This window comes from Gopherus flavomarginatus, chromosome 2 (genome assembly GCF_025201925.1).
Source record: "Gopherus flavomarginatus isolate rGopFla2 chromosome 2, rGopFla2.mat.asm, whole genome shotgun sequence".
NCBI classification, from domain to species: domain Eukaryota; kingdom Metazoa; phylum Chordata; order Testudines; family Testudinidae; genus Gopherus; species Gopherus flavomarginatus.
Window position 1 is genome coordinate 217,014,539 of NC_066618.1, and position 22,011 is coordinate 217,036,549.

The window sequence follows — 22,011 nt, forward strand, 5'->3', positions numbered from 1 at the left end:
CTCCAAAACAAAGTGGCTAATCCACACGCTAAGGCAGCGTTTTTCAAACTTCAGGTCACAACCCAGTACTGGGTCGCAGCATGTCAGGCACTAAGTCACTCTGGTCAGCACCGCCAACCAGGATGTTAAAAGTCCCGTTGGCGGTGCTGCCCAGCTAAGGCAGGCTAGTGGCTACCTATTTTGACACCACGCTGTGCCCTGGAAGCTGCCAGCATGGGTCCGGCTTCTAGGCGGCGGGACACAGGGCTCCGCGCACTGCCCCCATCCTGAGCACCAGCTCCGCACTCCCTTTGGCCAGGAACTGGCCAATGGGAGCTGGGGGGAGAGGTGGCAGTGCCTGTGGGCAAGAGTCATCACGAAGCCACTTGCATGCTTCCGCTTAAGAGTCAGACTTGCTGCTGGCTGCTTCTGGGGCGCAACACAGTCAGCGGGACCAGGACAGGTGGAAAGCCTGCCTTAGAACCCCCGCTGTGCCACTGACTAGGAGCTGCCCGAGGTAAGTCTGAGCCCCAACAGCATGCCCAATCCCCTACGCCTGCCCTGAGCCCCCCCCCACAAACCCAAAGCCCCTCCTGCACCCCAACCCCAGAGCCTGCACCACCAGCCCAGAACCCTGAACCCCTTCTGGACCTCAACCTCCTGCCCCAGCCCAGAGTCCCCTCCCACACATTGAACCCTTCATTTCCAGCCCAGCCCTGAGCCCCTCCCACACACCAAACCCCTCATTCCCAGCTCCGCTGGGTCGCAGGCATCAACAATTTTCTTCAACTGGGTCCCCAGAAAAAAAGTTTGAAAACCACTGCACTAGGGGTTCTGCGGGAGGGAAGGAGCACTTGGTCTTCTGAATGAATGGCTTTTCTATTTCTTATTCTCCCTCTCTCCTTTTCAGAGGTTAAACTTACAGGGACAACAAATAAAGGGCCAGATTCTTCCACCAGCATGAGAAAGGGTGGCAGAATTGGGCCCTATAATTTTCAGAAAGGCGATTTTTGAGCTACTTTAAAGCTTCATTCTTTTGCTGTTTATGATTATCCTTTGGAAGCTTAAACTTGAAATATGTTTCCTTTCCAAAACATTTTTTGCCTCCATCCCGTGCATGCAATGGTTTGTTAGTTATGATCACTGGCCTTCCAGCAATGCCATTTAAGTTATATAAAGGTGAGGGGGGGAAGACGGGGAAATCTATTTATACAATTGTTTTTAGAAAATGAAAATATATAAAGATAATTTAATTACATAAATGTTGCAATGCGGGCCTACTGCTGCCCACAGTAATGTGTCTTAAGTCATACGTTGTTTTGGTGTTCCATTACCTGAAGCAAACATAGAAACCAGAGCCAAAACCAGTGCAATTCACCCCATCTGAGTAGCTTAAAAAACTTACCTACAGATTTTTAGGAGAGAGGTCTGCTGTATAAAAAGAAAGAAAACGTGCTCAAAAGATTTAAAGTGACTGATCGCTGAAAAAGTGGTCATTTTTTGCGTTAAGATGGGAGATAGATTTCAAACATTTTCTCTGGTGACTCTAAATATTTGCTATACATAACAAAAATTCAGAACTAATAATTTAATAAAATAAGTTCTACATATGGTGGAAAGGAGTCTCTCAACAAAGAGTTAAAGCCATTATAGATCATCCCAACCAGCAAATAAATTGGTTCAGAGGCTGACAAACAACAATAAACCAGCCATTGTGCTTGACTGGGACACTTACTTTGCAGTAGAATGAGGATTATAGATTGGCATAAACCAATCTCAGAACTGAATTTTCAGCATACTGGTCATCTTAACCTGAAACTAGATATTAATTTCATACCTGGCCTTTATCTTGGAGTGAGCCAAAAGCCTGGCTATTAATACACCCAGACTGTGGCATGGCTGGATCAAATTATAGACATTTGTAAAGCCTTTGAGCTTCAGTTTTTCAGTGGCACCCAGTGCTGGCTGTTTGTCTTTTATTCTACACACCATAGATGTAATTAATGGAAGAGTCCTTTCAAACTAGAGGAGGCTTCATGAGGTATGAAGTGCTTGCCAGGGCCACTCTATGCAGCAAATCACACTGATCTCTAATAAGCAGGATCTCCAATACATCTTCAGACTAGAGACAGATCCCACTCCTGTTAAAGGAAATGGGAATCTTTCTCCTGACTTAAATGGGAATTGCACTCTATAAGGGTACATCTACACTGCGTTTTAAAACACATGGCAACAAGTCTCAGAGCCTGTGTCTACAGACATGGACTTGTAGTTATGGCCCTAAAACCAGCTGTGTAGACATTGCGGTTCAGGCTGGGGCTCAGTCCCTGAAGCCCACCCTGCCTTCCTGGGCTTCAGAGCCCAAACTCCAGCCCAAACCCGAATGTCCACACAGCTGTTTTTAATTCTGTAGTGCAAACTCGATGAGCCCGAATCTGTAGACTTGGGTTCTGAGATTCGCAGCCATGGGTTTTAAAAAGCAGTGCAACCATACCCCATAGCACCTAAAAATATATGGTTCCTCCCCCCCCCTTCATGTTCAGATGCAATCAATTCTAGCTTTGTATAGTTCACGAGACTCTCATCATTTATCAAATCACTATACCCACTGTACCTGCAAGATTTAAGGGGCCCAATTCTCCTGCCATTGAGGTTAAAGGATCAAGTTCTTATATCTGGCAAAAGGAGATGGGATTTTCACTTTCAAAAGGAACAAATCATCAGGATCAAAACTAGTCTTAAAAAATACAGATCAAATTGTCAATATACATTCAAAGTATTTCCCTAGCCAAGAAAAAGGTCAATAGCTTGATATTTGCTGACAGTGACTGCTGTCTCTGAGACTCACTGCAGTGCAATCAGTGCAGGCAGGAAAGCATGCAAGACTAATTTAGGTATTAAAAGAAATACAGCATCTTGTTATAGTGCAGTTACATTACAGGAACTGGCCTTTCATATATAGATTACCTCTTTCTGCACAAACTTCTGGAATCCACAGGTTATAACTTCTGCTGCATTGTGGACAGTAAGGAACACAGGAATTGGCTGCCACCGGAGGAGGAAAATGACATTCAGAATTAGCACCCTCTCTCTCTACAGTAAACTGTTATTCATTTTCCTATATCTGTCTATTGATACAGAAACTTGGGCGTTACTTAAGACTAAGGCATTGTGGATGCCATGGTTTTACAGGTTTACCATCAGTTTCTCCTATGGAGAATTGACATAAACTAGGGAAGTAGTATAGAATAAGGTACTCAAGCAGTACTGGAATTCTACCTTCAAGCCAAAAGGACCCAGAAGGGCCTCTTGGTGGTACTCCAATGAAAGTAATCAAGAAATAGACAACAATAATAGTGATTAATCTGACTCCAGGTGAAGTCAACTAGACTGCAGGTGCTCAGCACTTTTTTTAAAATCAGGTCTGAGGTGTCTCAGATTGACAGCCAAAAACTGAGGCAACCCAACATCAGAAAATGTTGATTTTAATTCTCATAATACTCATGTTAGAAAAGTAAAAATTAATATCCACAGATGGGGAAAACAGACTTAGAGAGATTAGTTCATGTTTGTAAAGTGCTTGAGATCCACTTGGATGATAAATAGTGTATGCACCAAATACATCTTAGATTTTATTTTGCAAAGAAGCCTCAAACCATTTTTCTGTGTTTTGTTCTTCATTTTCAAATAGCTGGACAAAATGTCTCTACTAAAATATTCCTAGCTGTAATGACAATTCAGATGGAGCAATGAACACATTTACATGATTGCTTTAGACACCTTTAAATTAGCAAGAAAATGTAAAAAAAACCAAGCAAACAAAAGTGCATGTAGGCAGCAAATTGTCAGCTGGTCTTTCACTGATAATGAAAACCTAACAAGTACTGACCCCACAGCTGGACTTGGACTTCTGATGCCAAGTGAGAAAGTTAAAACGAGACCATCTAATATTAGCATCTTGAGCTAGACACAATAATAGGAAAATCTAGAAATAATGATATCCAAGGAAAGCTGACACCAGAATTTACATTATTCCTTTTGTGGAGCCAATTTACTACTTTTTTTGTATGCTACTGGCTCCTTCTAGAGTCAAAAGAAATGTGTTTTAGAGCCAACAATTGCTCCAATTTGACCAGCTCAGTTAACCTTCTCCATATGTTTATTATCTTTGATGTGAATTTTTTTTTGAAATGTATGAGTGGCTTTAGTTCTCAGGGATGAAAGGTTTACTGTCTGGGACCAGCCAGTGCAATTGGATTCTGTGCAAACTTCCCCACATAGTTCTGTCAATGCATCTCAATTGAGACAAAAGCAATCCTCTTCCAGTTCCAGCCCTGTCCTGAGCAGAGATGGACAGTGTGTTTTGTGACGTGCACAAATAATAATAGAGAGCTCAATACAGTAAACAATTATGTGTGTAAGTTATTCACTCATAGGTGTTGGAAGGATTGGCCCTTGGCATGGCCCATGCAATTAATTAAATTTCTACTTAGGAGGTAAACCACTGGATCCAAGAGCCAAACATACCGCTGATGCAAGCAGGCCCAACTCCAATGAACTGTTGACTTAATTTTCCTTACATCTGTATTATATGCCTATAGTGGACATTGAAGCATACATTCAGGAGTGAAATTCACTCAAATATATGAATCTACACACCAGTTAGGGTTCATGAACCTAACAGGACTATTTTCATGAGTAATTCTCATGTGCCCAAGTGTTTGCAGGATCGGCCCTTAAATCCTGACTTGTCCACATCACAAAACAAAGTACAACTGGTAGCTTCTGTTCAAGAGAGGTTAGGACATGGACTCCTAAGATCTGTGCATGGACGGAAACCTCATTGTGTGGATCTCTGCCATCCTGCACAGAAGTGGGCTCAACCATTCCTCTCCCCTCAAAAGACATTCCCCTCTTTCCTGGATGTCCATGTATCCAGGCAGTAGGGAAGGAGAGGAAACTGGGTAAACCAAGGAAGGAGTGGGTGAACCAGGGATCTGACTGAGGAGGACTTACTCAGCACCTCCTCCATCCCTATGGAGGGCAGGCAGAGAAGACAATACAGCCTGAAGCCTGAGGATGCATTATTGTTTCCTTTTAGCCCTTTCTAAAGGATCTGTGGTTAGTCACAGCCAGGAGAGGCCAAATGGATCTGCTCTAATGAGGAGCCAGAGAGGCCACCATTGTAGGTGGCCAAGGGTGAGATTCCATCTGCAGGAAAATGGCCCCAGTTTCCTGAAGATCCACTGTAACCCACAGGGAATGAGATTGGGCCCCACAGCCTTTTCTATGGCAGTGGGGAGCCCTGCCTTCACCCTCTCCACCCAACAAGATGAAGCTGAAGTGTATCACTGCAAGCAGATCCTTACGGAGATTTCCCTCCCCATCCCTCTTGTGGGTATTAATGTGGGTGGGTATGATCTGGCCATGGAGTTGAAGAGTGTTGTCTAGGTCTGGATTGGGATGCATTGACAAAACTCATAGGGAAGTTTGGACAGCATCTGATCACACAGACTGGACAATTCCTATAAAATACTGATATGGGTTTTTGGCAGATTTTCATTTTCAAAAATACTGAAGGCAATTTAAACAAATGATATTAAATATTACTTAAAGCATACTTGACTTCACCTAGATCTTCACTGGCCTATTACAGTTTAAATGACTTTATGAATCCATTCAATCCCTTAACTGCTTCCCAAATAGACAATTTGCAATTTATTTTTTCAAACCCCATAATGTGTCAAAAATATCCTATAAAAGGGACACAAGCCTTTTCCACCGATCTCATTATGTATCTCATTTGCAATAGAGAAAAACAATTTAAAAAACCGAGTTAGTAACTCCCCCAGCAACTTCTGTTTGCATAAGGCAGATTGGCAAGGCTCTATTCTGCAAGATGCTGAGCATTCCTGGGAGGTGCTGAGTCCTCCCTGCTGTCACTGAAGTCAGTGGGAATTCAGGGTGCGAGGTACATCTCAGTGATGCTCCGCATCTTGCAGAATCAACACTCTAATCTCTAGTAGTGTTAGTAAAACAGCACTGAAATCCTTGCTTGTAGAACATTTTCTTTATCCATGAAGTATAGAGAATCTGGTTATTCATTTCCACTGCTGTGTTCCTTACCAGTCTAGATAATGCCCTGGAACCTGCATAGATAATGCCCACAAAAAGTGCTGAAGCCGGGAGCCATGTCAGTACTTCAGATCTGTAAAAAAAATGAAAAATACCATTATTTACCACATTCCTTTTACAAATGGCCATTGGCAGCAGTTGTTTATGCTGACCAATGTAAAAGGGCTTTCTCAAGCAAAGCTGTACATATTTAATTCAGTGTTTTGCCCCCACATTCTCACCCCCGACTTACTCAGGAACTCTCCAGGACAGAAAAGAACAAGTTAATTCACCTAACCCCAAATTTCCCTTTACTGAAGCAGAAGTTGTGCTCTCCAATATACATCTTCCCAGAATACCTGTTTAACTTCCATTAACAGCAATTGTTCGGATTGATTTTGACAGAAATCTGCTCAATAGAAGTTGGAAGAACTGACAGACGAAGGTATAAAATGGCCTGTGTGATGCATATATGTGTGTGTATATATATATACACACACACACACACACACACACACACACACACAGGATGTACATGTTTATTCCTCAGCTAGGTCTGCAAACATATTCCTCCGACAGGTCAGTTAGCCCCTGTGAGATTTGCCTCTTGAGTTTCATTAATGACATACCTTTGACTAAGCCAAACTAATATGGGCAAATGAAGTCATTCCAGCTTGATCTAATTTTTCTTAGTCATGTTTTGTGCTGTGGGCTGAAGTTTCACCTTTATGAAGAGTCTTCACAATTTGTTTTCTTCTGCAAGTGTTAGAGGGTAGGGGAGGAAAAGCACCAAGCAAGTGCTTAACTTCAGTGGGAGTGATATCAAATCCTGAATAAGGGGGAAAGGGAGAGCAACTAAGGGCTTGATTCAAAGTCAATTAAAGTAAATGAATGTTTCTATTGATTTCATCTGGCTTTGGATCAGGCCTAACAGATCATGAAGTAAGGCCAGAATATTTATTTTTGAAAAGTGTGGAATCCTAGTTCTTCCAAAGTCAATTGAATACTACAAAACAAGCCCCTGGTTTACATCATGTTCATGAATTGTGGACAAGCGCCAAAAAGTGCAGTCACATGATGCAAAAAGCAACATAAAAAACTCCATTGAAGAATGTGAAATTAAAATGAGCTGAAATGAGGATATATGTGCAAAGATTTATGCAACTACAATGAAAGAAAAACATAAAATCACATTTCATCCCCTTCTGCACATTTCTTTTCATATAGGCTTTTGAAGACACATGACTAAAAACCCAGGAGATCTAAAAGTCAGACATAGAAATCCCCAGGCTTTCTTGTTTATTGGGTAGTTATGATCATTTTCATAGGAATAATGCACCTTTTAAGGCTATTGACTTCAACTGGAATTTTGCCTGGATCAGGATCCGAACCTACTGTAGTGCACTACCAATGAGTTCACGATGCCATTGAAATGGAGAACTCTGGAAAAATAAAACCCAGCAACTTGAGAACTGGATTCCCATTAGGAACATAAAAATAAAAAAACCCTGACTACCATCTGAAGTTTCCCGAAATGTTTATATCTCCAATGCAATCATATAATATGCAGTGGAAAAGAATTTCAAAAAGAAGTTCTGATGATGTAACAGTATGTTGGGTATTTTTGACCAAGAAAAAGCCTCAAGTAATGTTTCTTTGAATAGTCCAAGAAGGGAAACTGAAGAAGGCTGCCTGTAGTGTGACCCTAGGCCAAGAGAGGGCACATGGGAGGCAGCTGGCTGGGTTAAACTGAGACCTGGTTTATGCTACAAGGTTAAACTGATATAGGTTGATGCAAGGCAGCTTATCTGTGGAAGTGTCTTCACTTAAATTTGGACGTAAGTGCCTCTCTACACCAATTTAGTAACACCAGTTCTCTGAGTGGCCTAAGGTCATATGATCGATGTATTTAGGTCAATGCAGTGTCAGTGTAGACACTGTGCTGCTTACGTTGACTGTTACTGGCTTTCAGGAGCCGTCCCACAATGCCACACACTGACAATACAATCGATACAAGTGTTCCTGGTGAGGACGTACACCACCAATACAAGGAGCCAAGTGTGCATCCACACAAGTGATTTAATAACTGCATGCCGACATAAATTAGGTCAACTTATATCTGTAATGAAAACATGGCCAGAGTCACATGTATTAACGTGACTGACAGCAGAACGCAGCAACATGCATACAGGGAAGTAAATCGCTGTAACAATGACAGGAAAGGAAAAGGCAGCTGCCTGGCTGTTAGGATATGATCAGAAGCCCACTGAAGTCAATAGAAAGAGTCATTAACTTCAGTGGGTTTTGAATCAAATCCTTAGGGCTCTGCATTTCTCTTTGAGTGAATGCAATATGAATCATAGTCTCTTACTCCCTGAGTAACTACGGAGATATTATGCAGAGCCCCTAAGGGTGGGAATATCTCCAACTCTCTACAGAGCCCTTCTTGCTGAGCCAAGTTCCATACGAGTTACAAATCCAGCCTTTTTGCAGGTAGGAGAATGGTGACTGTGGTGGCCTTGGGAGTTGGGGGATGATAAACTGGGGTTTCCAAAAAGCTAAAGAAAACTTGTTGTAAGCCATATGCCTTATATAACTCAGTATCTGCTGCTTTTTAGCTTTTATAAAATATATTTCTTGGGTTCAGGGTCAGAAGTACACGCAAGAGAAAGGGATATTCCAGTGCAAAGCTAATGGGGCTACATTTTTCAAAAGCACCCTTTAAGTTTGGGTGCCTTACTTGATGCATCTGATTTTTCAGAGGTGTTGAACACAGCTCCCAGAAGCATCACTTGGGCCACGTCCAGACTAGGAATTAAAATCGATTTTAGATACGCAACTTCAGCTACGAGAATAACGTAGCTGAAGTCGAATTTCTAAAATCGAGGTACTCACCAGTCTGGACGGCGCGGCATCGATGTCCGCGGCTCTCCGCGTCGATTCCGGAACTCCGTTCGGATTGATGGAGTTCCGGAATCGATGTAAGCGCGCTCGGGGATCGATACACCGCGTCCAGACTAGACGCGATATATCGATCCCCGAGCAATCGATTTTAACCCGCCGATGCCGCGGGTTAGTCTGGACGAGGGCTTGGAGATGTGGACACTTGGCTCCTCTAAAAACCAAGTTTAGCTATCTAAAGATGGGCTCTCAAAAATTAAAGCCACCCAGAACTAAACAGCATTTCTGAAAATTTGGACTTAAATGTCTTGCATGAATTGCAGTACCTAGCTAAGGGTACAGCAAAATATGAGACTTCATACAAAGACTGAAATATAATTACAGTGCTTTGCAGAATGAGTCTAAAGCATTGGCTATGCCTAGTTATTTAATTTAGTCGTTAACTAATAGTTAGAGAATGCCTACTCCATAAAACTATGGAGAAATTCTCTCAACTGTTCATCTCTCAAGGGTTGTTAGTCTCATTTAGTTCCCTGTATCAGACTGACATCTAGTGGATCTAAGGCTTTGTTTCCAAAACACACAAAAAAGCTGGTCAAAATTTTTCCATCAAATCTTTTCTTTGATAGAAAATGGCTTTTCAACAAAATCCAAAGTTTTCATCTAAAATTTTCTTCAATATTTTTCAGCGTTTTCACTGAAAGAAATAAACATTAGAAACAAAAAAAATCAGTTTAGTTCTGGGTATGGCTTTAAATTTTTCAACAACCCATAAAAACCTCAAAGAAAAAATTTGACAAACAATTTTGATTTCATCCAAAAAAAAATCATTTCCAAATGAGGCCTACTTAAAAAAAATTGACAGGATGTAACTTATACCTGCATCTCTTCTGTATTTCCAGGCTATATTAAGGGTAAAGAAAAATAATGCATATAGCAGGGGTTGGCAACCTTTCAGAAGCGGTGTGCCGAGTCTTCACTTATTCACTCTAATTTAAGGTTTTGCATGCCAGTGATACATTTTAATGGTTTTTAGAAAGTCTTTCTATACATCTATAATATATAACTAAACTATTGTTGTATGTAAAGTAAATAAGGTTTTTAAAATGTTTAAGAAGCTTAATTTAAAATTAAATTAAAATGCAGAGGCCCCTGGACCGGTGGCCAGGACCCAGGCAGTGTGAGTGCCACTGAAAATCAGCTTGCGTGCCGCCATTGGCACAGGTGCCATAAGTTGCCTACCCCTGGCATATAGAATAAAAGTTTGTTAGTAACTGTAGTTACCAACCACCACCAACAGAACAAGGCTGTTCTCCGAAGGGGTTGATCCTGTCAATGAGCATTCTGGCCCAAAATATTTCCACTCTACTCAAATTGTTTATAAAAAACATATCGGGACGCAGGGCCGGTGCAAGGATATTTTGCGCCCTAGGCGAAACTTCCACCTTGCGCTTCCCCCCTATCCCAGCATCGCTTATTAAAAACTTTCAGAAATGAATACTGCATAATGTGGCATTGTTTATTAGAATTAATACACATTCAGCTTGAAAATTTATTAATTGAATTATTTAGTCTACATATTTAATGAAAATAAACGAATAACCTGACAGTGCTGACATTGTTATTGTTTTCACTTTGCACAACATAGCATGGATCTTAAAATAAATCACATACATTATACACAATACACTGTCACAGAGTAACACCTCATAATTTAGAATTTCTTTCTCCACGGGGAAGGGAAGCACACCGGGTTCGGTCAGTGGGGGTTCGGGTTTGGCTGGGGCAGGGAAGGGAAGCAGATCAAAATCAGTCAGTGACGGTTCGAGTTTGGCCTGGAGGAGAAGGAAGCAGACTGGGTTCAGGTCAGTGGGGGATTGGGTTTGTCTGGGGAGCGGAAGGGAAGCAGACCAGGTTGACACAGTGTGGTATCCGGTTAGGTGGGGAAGGGAAGCAGATCGAGTCAGTGGGGTATCGGGTTTGGCTGGGGAGTGCAAGGGGAGCAGTCTGCAGCTGGGGTTCGGTCACTGGGAGGATTGGGTTTGGCTGGGAAGGGTAAGGGAAGCGGACTGGGTTTGAGTGTGAAGGGGGGCAGCAGGAGGGGTAGAATTCAAAGAGCTGCAAGATGAAATAGGCACTATCCTCTCCAGTCCCTGGCATGCAGCAGCAGCGGGCCAAGTGCACTTGCAACAGGGCAATGGGAGCATGTGGCCTGCTTTGCCTTCACGAGTCCGTCCTGCACCCAGGCTGGGGAGTTGAATACTGGGCTCTTGCTTCAGCAGGGGGGTGTGGGGCAGGCAGGACTGTGAGGCAGAGAGTGCGCAGCCATCACACCAAAGCAGGGTCGGGAGGGTAGAAAGCTGGGTGCAATGAAGTGGGTTAAAGCTGCTTAGCCGCCCCTCCACGCAAGCAGAGCCTCTGCCCTGGAAATCCTGCAGCCGGCTCTCTGAGGAGCATGCCATGTGCAAGCCACCCCACTTGCACCACACTGACAGCACAGCTCAGCCCCAGTGGGGGGTTTTACACTTCCCAGGCAAGCTGCTCCACTCTCCTTCTGTCTGCTGCTGTGCAATCTACAAGACAGAGGAGCTAGTACTGTAATAATGTACCTACCAACACAGCAATCTGTACAATTATCGATTCACAATCAAAGGACTTCACTGGCTTTCTAAATGGCAGGAGTCGGAGAGCAATTCATTGGGAGTGTAATTCTTATCACCTCTCTATAGTCTGCGATCTAATCAAAGAACTTTCCTAATCGCTGGCTGTCTAAATGGCAGGAGAGCAATTCATTGGGAGCGTGGTTCTTATCTACATCCTCTCTACAGCCTGCATCTTGATTGCTATCTGGCCCTATTTTTAGGCACTGCGTTTTGGAGCCCCCCAAATCTCGGCACCCTAGGCGGCCGCCTAGTTTGCCTAGTGCTTGCACCGGCCCCATCGGGACAAATTCTGTTCCCATCTACGTCCCTGCAACCTCTCTGAAGTCAATCTAGTTACTTGGGTATAAGTGAAAGCAAAATTCAGACCATTACTTGCAAAAGAAAGGATTCCATTCAAAATTATAGAGTCCAGAGTTACAATGCCCTATTCAAATTGTTTAGGTCTCAACACAAAAGTGCTCTATCAACTAATATCACCCTGAAAATTTCACTCCTTTTTCAAATACACTAGATGTATCTTTTTAATTACAACCAAAAATATGTAAGTCAATAAATCTTGGTTGCACCACCTTTTACCACTCACTCTTCATGGAAAATTGAACCTTCACATCACCCATCGGCTGTATTTCATGCCTTTGCTAAGTGGAGTTTATCTTTGAAAACAGTACATTTATACTCTGAACTGTGCTCACTTTCCATCTGTTCCTACGTGGCAGCTCAATATTGTCCTCCGCAGCAAACCTAACTGTGTCATAGTCCAACAACAAAAAATAAATATTAATGACGTATTGCAGAGTTCACCGTACCTTGAACTGCAACTGATCTCCACCCAGCCCAGCTTCCAGGAGACGTGGAGCAGAAATCCACCAACTAATGTCTGCCACCTGAAACAACACAGAACAGTCACTCTGGTGGGTTTTTTAAAAATCACAAACCATATTTTCCATAGCGAAGTTAGGTTCCCCTCATATGTGGCTTGGCATCTTTTCTTGTCGTGCCTCCTAGCCCTGGAATGTCACCCCTGAGCCTGTAGAGCAGTGATGGGCAACCTGCAGACGTGCAAATGTAAACAAACTGTCTGGAGGCACGCCAGCAGATTACCCTGACGGGCCACAAGTTGCCCTCCACTGTTGTACCGCATACAGCCCTGCTCTTTTCTTTTACAACCTTTCCTCTTCATTAGCCTTCAATCTCTCCACCCCATCAATCACTCTGGCCACTGCCCCAAATCTAATTATATTCAAATACACTTTATATGGAAGGAACTGACCACATTAAAGATTAGCACCTCAGCTCTGTTACATTATAACCTTGGTCCTTCCATATACTTTCCCAACACCGTTGATTTATGGACTCTTGCTCTGGGTTAAAGTAGACAGTAGGCAGGGATCTGTCCGTTTATTTGTCTGATAAGCACTATGCATGCTAATGATACCCAAAAGCTAACTTTCTGTTCCATTATATTATAGAAGAGAGAAGGGAAAAGAAAACAGTTAAATAAACAATGTTTTGGGATTGAACTTTCTCTTTGTCTTCCCAGGTTTGTTTTGGTTTGGGGATTCTTTTTGTCCATCTGTTTAAGTCTAAACCCTGTAAACGCTACTGGATCTAAGGCTTCAACAGCTGGCTTCAGGTGGATCATTCCTTGCAGTAAGCATCAAAGATACCAAGTGTAGTCCCACTGACTTCACATATCAACTCAAACATGACTATTCATGGTAGGTCACACTAGGCCTGGATTGTTAATGCCCTACGGCACAAACTATATAGTTTATCTTTGAAAACAGTACATTTATACTCTGAACTGTGCTCACTTTCCATCTGTTCCTACATGGCAGCTCAATATTTTCTCCGCAGCAAACCTAACTGTGTCATAGTCCAACACTATGTTCTATATAGTGCCAAGCATACTGTCAATAACAATCAAATAATGAATAGACTGCACACAGCACTCTTTAATCTGTAGCTTCTAGAAAGAGCTCCTTCATAACTGGCTAGTTTTTTGTACAAAATCCAAAACATCCTGGATCTGCCACTATATTGGTATTTCACAGCTAATAACACTCTACCCTCTCAGAAGAGCCTTCTCTATCCTATTAGAGAAACAGCACGTGAAATCATGAAAAGACTGTGAGGGAATTTATTTTAAACTATAAAAAGAAAATCTGTATACTCAGTGTTAGTTTTATGTTGCACATTTCCTTTTCCTTTGGTTTAGCAGAGTCTTCTTTGGTGGCATGGGGTTGGAACACTATTTGCTTTATGTTCAGTAAATGTTTAGTGTACTGTGTTGTAATGCAAAACCATTGTAACCTGTGTAACTGTTAGGCACAAAGGGTTTGTTTGCCTGTTAATCCTTTCATTGTGAAGTGCTCAATTTAAGCAGTGTGTTGCAAAAAAAGAAAAGAAAGACACCATCACATGCAATGCACTGGACAGCAGAGGTGGGTAAACATTGGCTCGCAAGCCTGCCCAGCCCTTGAGCTCCCTGCCGGGAAGGCTAGCCCCCGGCTCCTCCTCTATTGTCCCCCTGCCCCCACAGCCTCAGCTCGCCATGCCGCCAACGCTCTGGGTGGCGGGGCTGCAAGTTCCTGCCGGGCATCATGGCGGCGCGGCTGGCTCCAGCGGGGCGGCGCGGCTGGCTCCAGCGGGGCGGCGCGGCTGGCTCCAGCGGGGCGGCGCGGCTGGCTCCAGCGGGGCGGCGCGGCTGGCAGTCCTGCTGCTCTGAGCAGGGATTGGGGGGGTTGGATAAGGGGCAGGGAGTCCCAGGGAGCAGTCAGGGGAAAAGGAGCGGGGGGCGGGGGTTTGATGGGTCAAGAGTTCTGAAGGGGGCAGTCAGAGGGCGGGAAGTGAGAGGGAGTGAATATGGGGCAGGGGTCAGGCTGTTTGGGGAGGCACAGTCTTCCCTACCCAGCCCTCCATACAGTTTCAGAACCCCGATGTGGCCCTCAGGCCAAAAAGTTTGCCCACCCCTGCTCTACAGCCTGATGCTGGTGGAAAGCAGATAGCTTACAGCCCACAGGAAACATTAAGAACAATCAGTGCAGCTACAACAGTTCACTTTACCTTGTTTAGATGAGGGGCATACAATAATGCAAAAGCTGGGTAAGCCGGATGTTCATCAGGGGCTTGACCCTGCTCCCATTCAAGTCACTGGCAAAATTCCCATTAACGTTAATGGTGCAGGATCAAGTCCCAGAAAGAAAACTCATCTCTGGTATTGAAGATAATCCTACAAGGTGCAGAGTACCCACCACTCCTGTTGAAGTCAATGAGAGTTGAAGGTCCTCAGCACCTTGCAGGAGAGAACCCTACATTAGACAGAGAACACAAGCAATAACAACAGACCTATGGTAGGGTGAGATGATGAGGGTAAGGTGCTTTTCCCCCCTGCTTACTTACTCCCAAATCTAAAGAGATAGCATGCAAAGGCCTTTTAACAGTCAGTATTTACCAACCATTACTTACAAGATAGCCCACTATTTCCATGTACTTGAAAAGGAAATAACTGCAGCAACTCAGATAGAACAGTGTGGTAACTGCTAGTGAATGCTGACTTTTAAATGAGGACTCACCATATTTGTCTTCTACATATTTCCCTCACACACACTTCATCCCAGAAAACATGAAGTGTTATTGTGTGTGTGTACAGTGCCTAATACAGTGGGGTCCTGGTCCATAACCAGGCCTCTTGGGTGAAACAGTAATATAAAGTAATTTGTACACACATTGACAGTAGAACAGACTCCTGAAAAAAAGAGTTCATAACTCTTTTTTAGATTAATCGCCCTCACAGGCCTCAAAGAAATTGGAGATTCACCGGGGTTCATCACAGTAGAGGGGGTGAGGGGGGGAGACAGAAAAAGTTAGGTAATGGTCCAGGACTTGAAAATATCCACTCTCCATAAACATTACTGGCAGGTCACATATGCCAAGGGAACAAAAATGATGGTGAAATCCTGACCTCCATTAACGTCAATGGGCCAGGATTTCACTCAATGTCTTTTATAAATTGATGACAGCCGTGATAGTAAATACGGATAACTTGGCCAAAACAAAAGGCTTGTCAGAGTCACTTGCATAAAGTTCTGATTTGTAATACAGAATTACAATTAAGAAATGGGCTGAGCTTGAAAATAAAGTGCCCTTGTATTTGTGTTAGCCTAGATACAGATTCATCTTTAATTGTTAGCGTATTGGAAGAAATTAAATAAATCATGTATGCACATAAGCCAAAATCAGTACTTCTTAAAATGGTGTGGGAATCTTTTAATTGCTACTTTCCTAGGTTAAAATAACAGGCCACCATGAAAACTAGAATTGATAGAGAGGCTGTTGATCTTGTAAACAGATACTTTACCAGGATGACATTAATATTAACATAGACAGGTTAACAAACACTTTACTAGGGCTACATGGAGTATGTTTTCTAGACAAGAAAAGCCTGTAATGACAGGAGATGCTAAAGTTAGCTTCAGCATGGAACAGCTAGACATTTACTAATTAGAGTCATATTTCAAACAAATGTGTTTTTCAAATGGTACTTACCCTTGAAAAAGGGTAGGGTAGGTGAATTTCAGGACAGATAGGACATACTGGAAAACAAAGTACCAAGTTAATGAACATTACACAGCCATAGTGTTATAACATTAACAGACATTCACGAAAGCAATGGAGTACTAGAAACTTCTGCAGAAGAAAGCATGAGCAAGGAATTCTAAAATCAGTGCAATTTTAGACACATCCCCAGTGCAGAACCGTTCTTAGCATTTCAGATGTGTTGGACCCTGCCTCATTCAGTGCAGGAGTTACACGGCATTAGAGTAACTAAAGGCTAAGGGCTGCATATTGAACAATGGATAAAAATATAAATATTGGACAGCTGTCACATTCACTGAACACCTTCCACACTGCACGTGAGGCAAGGATCTGGGGGAAAAAAAATATGTGACAATGTAATTAAAGCTGTATCATACTGCATGCCCATGCTGGGGCAGAGAAAAGGTTGAACGGGCATGTTAACTTTGCCATTTCCTGACGACGAGCGCTGCACTTTGCAATTTCAGTGTAGTTAGTATAGTTTTTTTGCATGGAATATTAACTAGTGTTTGGAAAGTGCTTTGGAAATGTAACATGCTACAGAAGAAGCATTAATGTTGTTTCTTTAGAATGTTTTAGCAGATCAGTATGTGTGGGATGTGGATCCTAGGATGATTTCCCACATATGTGTCTCTGCAAATAAGGAGCTAAAATCTGCCGTCACTTATCCCTATGCAGCACCTAAGTACTTGCTATGACAAGGTTTATAAACACCATCCGCAGTAAAGTGGAGGAAGGAGTTAAACTTTCTCAGAAGGAAGGAAAAATTCCTGCCACACCCATAGATGCTGGAACTAGGGATGCTACTGCACCTCCTGGCCTAAAGTGGTTTCCATTATGTACAGGGTTTACAGTTTGGCTCAATGACTCTCAGCATCCCCACTATACAAATTGTTCCAGCACCGCTGGCCAGCCCTCAAAAGGGATAATACAAGCTGTCTATGCTAAAGGGAGGAGCAGGCAAGGGGACCGTATTATTAAGAAGTAAGGCATTGGGTGCTAGCAGAGACATTTATTCCCTGTAAGGATCATACTTTGCTTAGACAACAGGCTAAGACGACTTTGCCTACAGGGCTCAGCACTGAACAGTATGGAGGGTGAGAGACTCTGATCGTAGTCAGTTCAGGGACTGTGAGTGGTCCTCATGTTCCCTGGAATGGTGAGAATGGCGAGAACTCTTGGAGAAGATTTAAATAAAACTCTTGATTAAGATCTAGTGTTGGTGAGCCTTAGCATTTGAACCTGAAATTTGGCTGAACCACAACGATCATTTTGGGGCTTCCAGACTTGCAGTGGAATCATATAGAGTAATTTTTGGCTCTGTGCTAGGACTCCAGCCATGCTCTTTTACAAGTTACCACTTAGAGCCTCACTGACATTAATGGGGTTATAAGCATGTGAGTGGGCCCAGTTAATCTCATCTAGTTCAGTCAATCTAGGTTGGGTTTCCTATCTATCTCATTACTGGGCATAATGTAATACAGACTTGTTACTGACATTTTAATAATGGAGAGTCCAAAGATTTGTGTCTTTGGTTGAAAACACAGGCTCCAAACTTAACCAACATAAGTATGCAAAAGATACCCTCACTTCTCATATACTATTCATGATTCTTATAAATAAAAATTGCAAGTAGCATTGTAGAATTTAGAGAAGTGAAAATCTATTTGATCACCCGGTCCATTACACTTTCTATCCACGTACCCACCTGACCAGTAAGTATTCTAATATTGGGTAATGAGGGTTTCGTATGTGTCTTTATGCAACTTGCCTCGCAGTGAAATTAAATACATACTCCAAGCTAACTTTTTAGCTGTGATGTGAATAAATATGCCTGCTACACATTTTTTCAGATGAGTATGTGAATAATTGCAACAATTAGGTTGTACAGGTGTAAATGAAAGTAGAATTTAGCCCTGCGGATGAAATTTAACTAACAAACCTATTGATGCATGAGTCAGAAAAGATTCCAGCTTGCAGTCTTAACAATAGTTGCTCTGTAATGCCTTTAGAAGTAAAAAGTAGCAAAAACCTATTGGCATAATCTTGGAAGGAGCTCAGCAAAACTCAACACCCATTGCCCTTAATGGGCATGGTGGATGTGAATCTCTTGCAGGAATTGGCTCCTATGTTTTGTTACTAAAGAAATGACTTCAATACCCACTGGGAGGTCTGAGTAAGAAAGTGGCATTTTACAGATACTCTTCAGAGTTGATATATGTCTTGGTTTAAAGCACAAGTGTCTTGCTTTCTTTCTTTGCTCTTGCAGTGCCTGGGACAAATGAAAATGCCTTATTCTAATTATCTTTTAACTTTTCTGCATTAAAGCCATAAACAATTTTTAGGTGTTTGAGGGAGCTCTCTATCTTATCTAAAATAGATTTACCCAAGCACTTTCTGCAGCCCAACACCATTTATATACAACACAGCTGCTGTTTTTGTCCCTTTCAGTTCCTACCTGCTACATCAACACCCCTTGACATTCTTAATAGAATGTGTGTGGACAAACTCAGAAGCCACGGGGGATGAGGGGGATTTTATATTGTGTCTGTATGAAAAAACACATTTCTCCATCTCTCCTAAGGATTTCCACACACCTTTGTTGTACAAACAAAGGTGTCTCTTCTTGCAAAGTATCTGCACCAGTGCCACAGAGGCACCCTCTGGCAGAGAAAAGAAGAGGCTACCATAGTTTCCCCACAGTTATGTGACACTCAAAATACAAACTCTAGGATTGATTCTGATCTCACTTGTGTCGATTTTACCACTAGAATTCCATTGGCTTCAGTGAAATTACCACTAATTTTCACCATTCTCATTGACAGCAGAATCCCAGACTTACTGATGCCATCAACCCTGGGAGACAGGCATTCAAAATAAACCTGTGAAACTCAGAATGTGGAATTAAAACTACATAATACACAAACTCAGGTACTTAGCGAACAAATAAAACAATTTTGGAATAAATTTAGGCTATAAAAATTCTCATCCAGTGTGCACTCTAGCATATTTTTCTTCATGGAGCTTCCAATGACATCAATAAGAGCACAGAGGAAAGTAGATTTTTGCACTGAATGTATAGTTTAATGAGGCTACAATGGATATTAAGCTTTGCTTAGGTACCATGATCACCCTTTAAAACTTTGGCAGTTTTGTCTTGGATAAGGTACCTTGGTGTTTGCAGTATTCCCTAGTGAATGTTGCAGCTACTAAGCTACCATTCTACTTTTAATGGTGACTACTGTGCCTACTGGTATACACTTAATCCTATGGTGGAAAGTATAAGGACTACATGATCTATCAGGTCTTTACCACCTCTGCTTTCTATATTTGCCAGGCAGCTAATAATAGACTTACAAGAATATTAAACTAACACTGTCAAAGCAATGTAATTATCAGCTCTGTAGGTAACATTTTTTGTTTGGACTGCAAAGAGACCCTCCCTTTGCTCTTGTAAGTAGGCAGGATATTGCAATTTACATACCTTGAAAATGTTGCTTATTTTCACATCTTTGAAAATGGAGCCAGCTGAATGAGGCTCGGATGTGCATAAAATCATGGACAATCATATCCCCGTAACAGCAAATAGAAACCCACTAGAGCTTTAGCTGAGAAGCTTGGATTTCATTTACATTGCAGCCCTAATTTTGGAGGGACTGGCAAACTTTTACTAATCAGTATAATTCTCAGTTTTGTGCCCTTTTTTACTGCTATCAGTGTTTGTCTGCCACTGTAAATAAACAGTTACTATATTTACAAGCCTTACATTGTATTGAAAAGATAATCTCAGATGTCAGAAGCCCAAAATTAGACCCACTCTTTTCTTTTATTTTCTTTTTTTAATTCTAGTAAAAATGTTGAGAGGATTTTAAACATTTCAGTTCTTCTTAGGGAGGGGGAGGGGGAGGGGGAGAAGGAGGAAGTGTCAGCGAAACAGCACTCATGAACAATACTAGACCAATAATAACATTTAAGGATTACATTAAGAAACCAGGAGCCTGGTTCTCATCTAATATACACAGCCATAATTCCACTGACTTCTGTGCAGTTACTCCTGCTTTACACTGGAATAGGTGGAAAGATAATGAAGCCTCATGATTCAATTGCAAGCTTCCAAAGAAGTTATTAAAAAGTGAGAAGAAATATAAAATGGCAGACACACTTAAATGAAAGTACTGTACAGTAATCATAACAGTAATTAATACTTGTTTAATTCTTCCCAGCCCCTTTCCCCCATAGAGCTACACTTCACTCATTTGTCCAAGGCTTTATTCTCTGCCTTACACTAACTTTGTAATCTGTGTATTTACAAATAGCCCCTAATGCCTCCTATCACTTTCAGCTTTTCCTGTGACCTATCTTTCCTCCTCACTGCTTTCTGGGGGCAGGACAGACGTTGGGTATAAGAAGTGAAGGAACTGTTATATTTTATGGCTTCTTGCCACTAGGCTGTTTTTTAAAGGGAGACAGAGGCAGAGAGGCATCCTTTTACTATGGGGTTTGGGGTTTCTGTTGGGTGTCTCCCTCATATATTGTTGAGACTTCCAGCCCCTATATAAGGACCCCTTCCAGATTCCTCTGTCTGTGCACAAGGACTGTTTGCAAGGAGGAAGGGTTTTGTATGCAGCTGACTATGACCAGCTGGAGTCTCTCAAGTCTCAAGAGAAACTGAAAGTGAAATAGCAGCTCCTCCTCTTTCAGCAGGCAAGGAAAGATGCTGAGAGGAGAAAGAAATGCTGTTAGCCTTCCTCCTGTCAGATCTGGGAGAAAATCCAGGAGGTGAATTAAAAAAGGAATGCTCAGGCACTCACTCAATCAATCCAAACCAACTTACAGCTCCCTCCTCCTCACCTTGTTGGTGAAATAAGAAGCCAAATAGAAGAGACAGAAGGAGAGACCAGCTGCAGGTCTCTTTAAATACATCTGTCACAGCATTTCCCCCGTCTGGGTGAGGAAGATGAGGCACTGGTTCTTCCTGCTGTGATCAACTGGAGACAGTGCTCAGGAAACTGCCACCTGGAACAGCTGCCATGACAGAGACACGTTGCTGTATGATTCCTCCAATAGGCACAAGAACAATCTCCTGAGGAACTGCCTTCTTAAAAGGGCGATGCTTTCAGGAGATGAGACAAACAGACATGCTCACTCTCCCCACCACCACCCGCACTGCTGGCACACACACTTCTTACACTTGTGTGGTTCTCACACTCACGATTCTCTCACACTCGACCTGATTGTGGAAAATAAATGCCTACAGATTTTAATAGCAAATGATAACCTTTCCATAGGTTGTTTTTGGGAAACCATCTTACAGAATGTCTTTGGGAATTACATCCCTGCTCTAGAATTCTATAATGGTTCAAAAATTATAGAAAAGGTCACATTCTCTATTAAGCATCACACACTTGTCTACATAATGAAATAAGGTGTTTTTTTTTAAATCAGATTAGTTCAATCAAGTTTACATAGCGCAACTGGAAACCCCTCTAACTACCCTTTAACACCTTTAAAGGTTGTATTCTGACATTCCAAACCTTTGAGAAATTCAGACAGCTGCTTTTTCAAAAAAATAATCCTGCCGTAGAATGTTTCCTCCTTTTCATCCCAAAAATATGGGATTTCCCGAAATAATTACCCCATCTGAGGCCCAGTGTGGGCAAAATTCAGTCATGGCCCAGTGACAGCTCTTCTAGAGAGAAAAAGTGTTGGAGTTCTGTATGTAATGACCCTGATGGGCCTGAAATGGGAGCATGAT

The 22,011-nt window shown here is 42.3% G+C and overlaps 1 protein-coding gene across 6 annotated transcripts in view; it reads right to left on the reverse strand.

Moving 5' to 3' along the window:
* Positions 1-21,326, reverse strand: part of TMEM241 (transmembrane protein 241) — an 86,785-nt gene extending 65,459 nt beyond the window's left edge. For 3 of the 6 annotated variants that reach the window (XM_050939257.1, XM_050939253.1, XM_050939256.1), the window contains exons 1-6: positions 21,108-21,326; positions 16,206-16,252; positions 12,464-12,541; positions 6,106-6,187; positions 2,947-3,024; positions 1,385-1,410 (exon numbers count right to left, since the gene is read on the reverse strand). In XM_050939257.1, coding sequence (XP_050795214.1) covers positions 1,385-1,410; positions 2,947-3,024; positions 6,106-6,187; positions 12,464-12,541; positions 16,206-16,252; positions 21,108-21,179 — 383 coding nt within the window. In that variant the 5' untranslated portion in view covers positions 21,180-21,326. The remainder of the gene's footprint in view (positions 1-1,384; positions 1,411-2,946; positions 3,025-6,105; positions 6,188-12,463; positions 12,542-16,205; positions 16,253-21,107) is intronic. The other 3 variants (XM_050939258.1, XM_050939254.1, XM_050939255.1) reach the window with 2 other exon arrangements.
* Between the last annotated feature and the right edge of the window lie 685 nt (positions 21,327-22,011).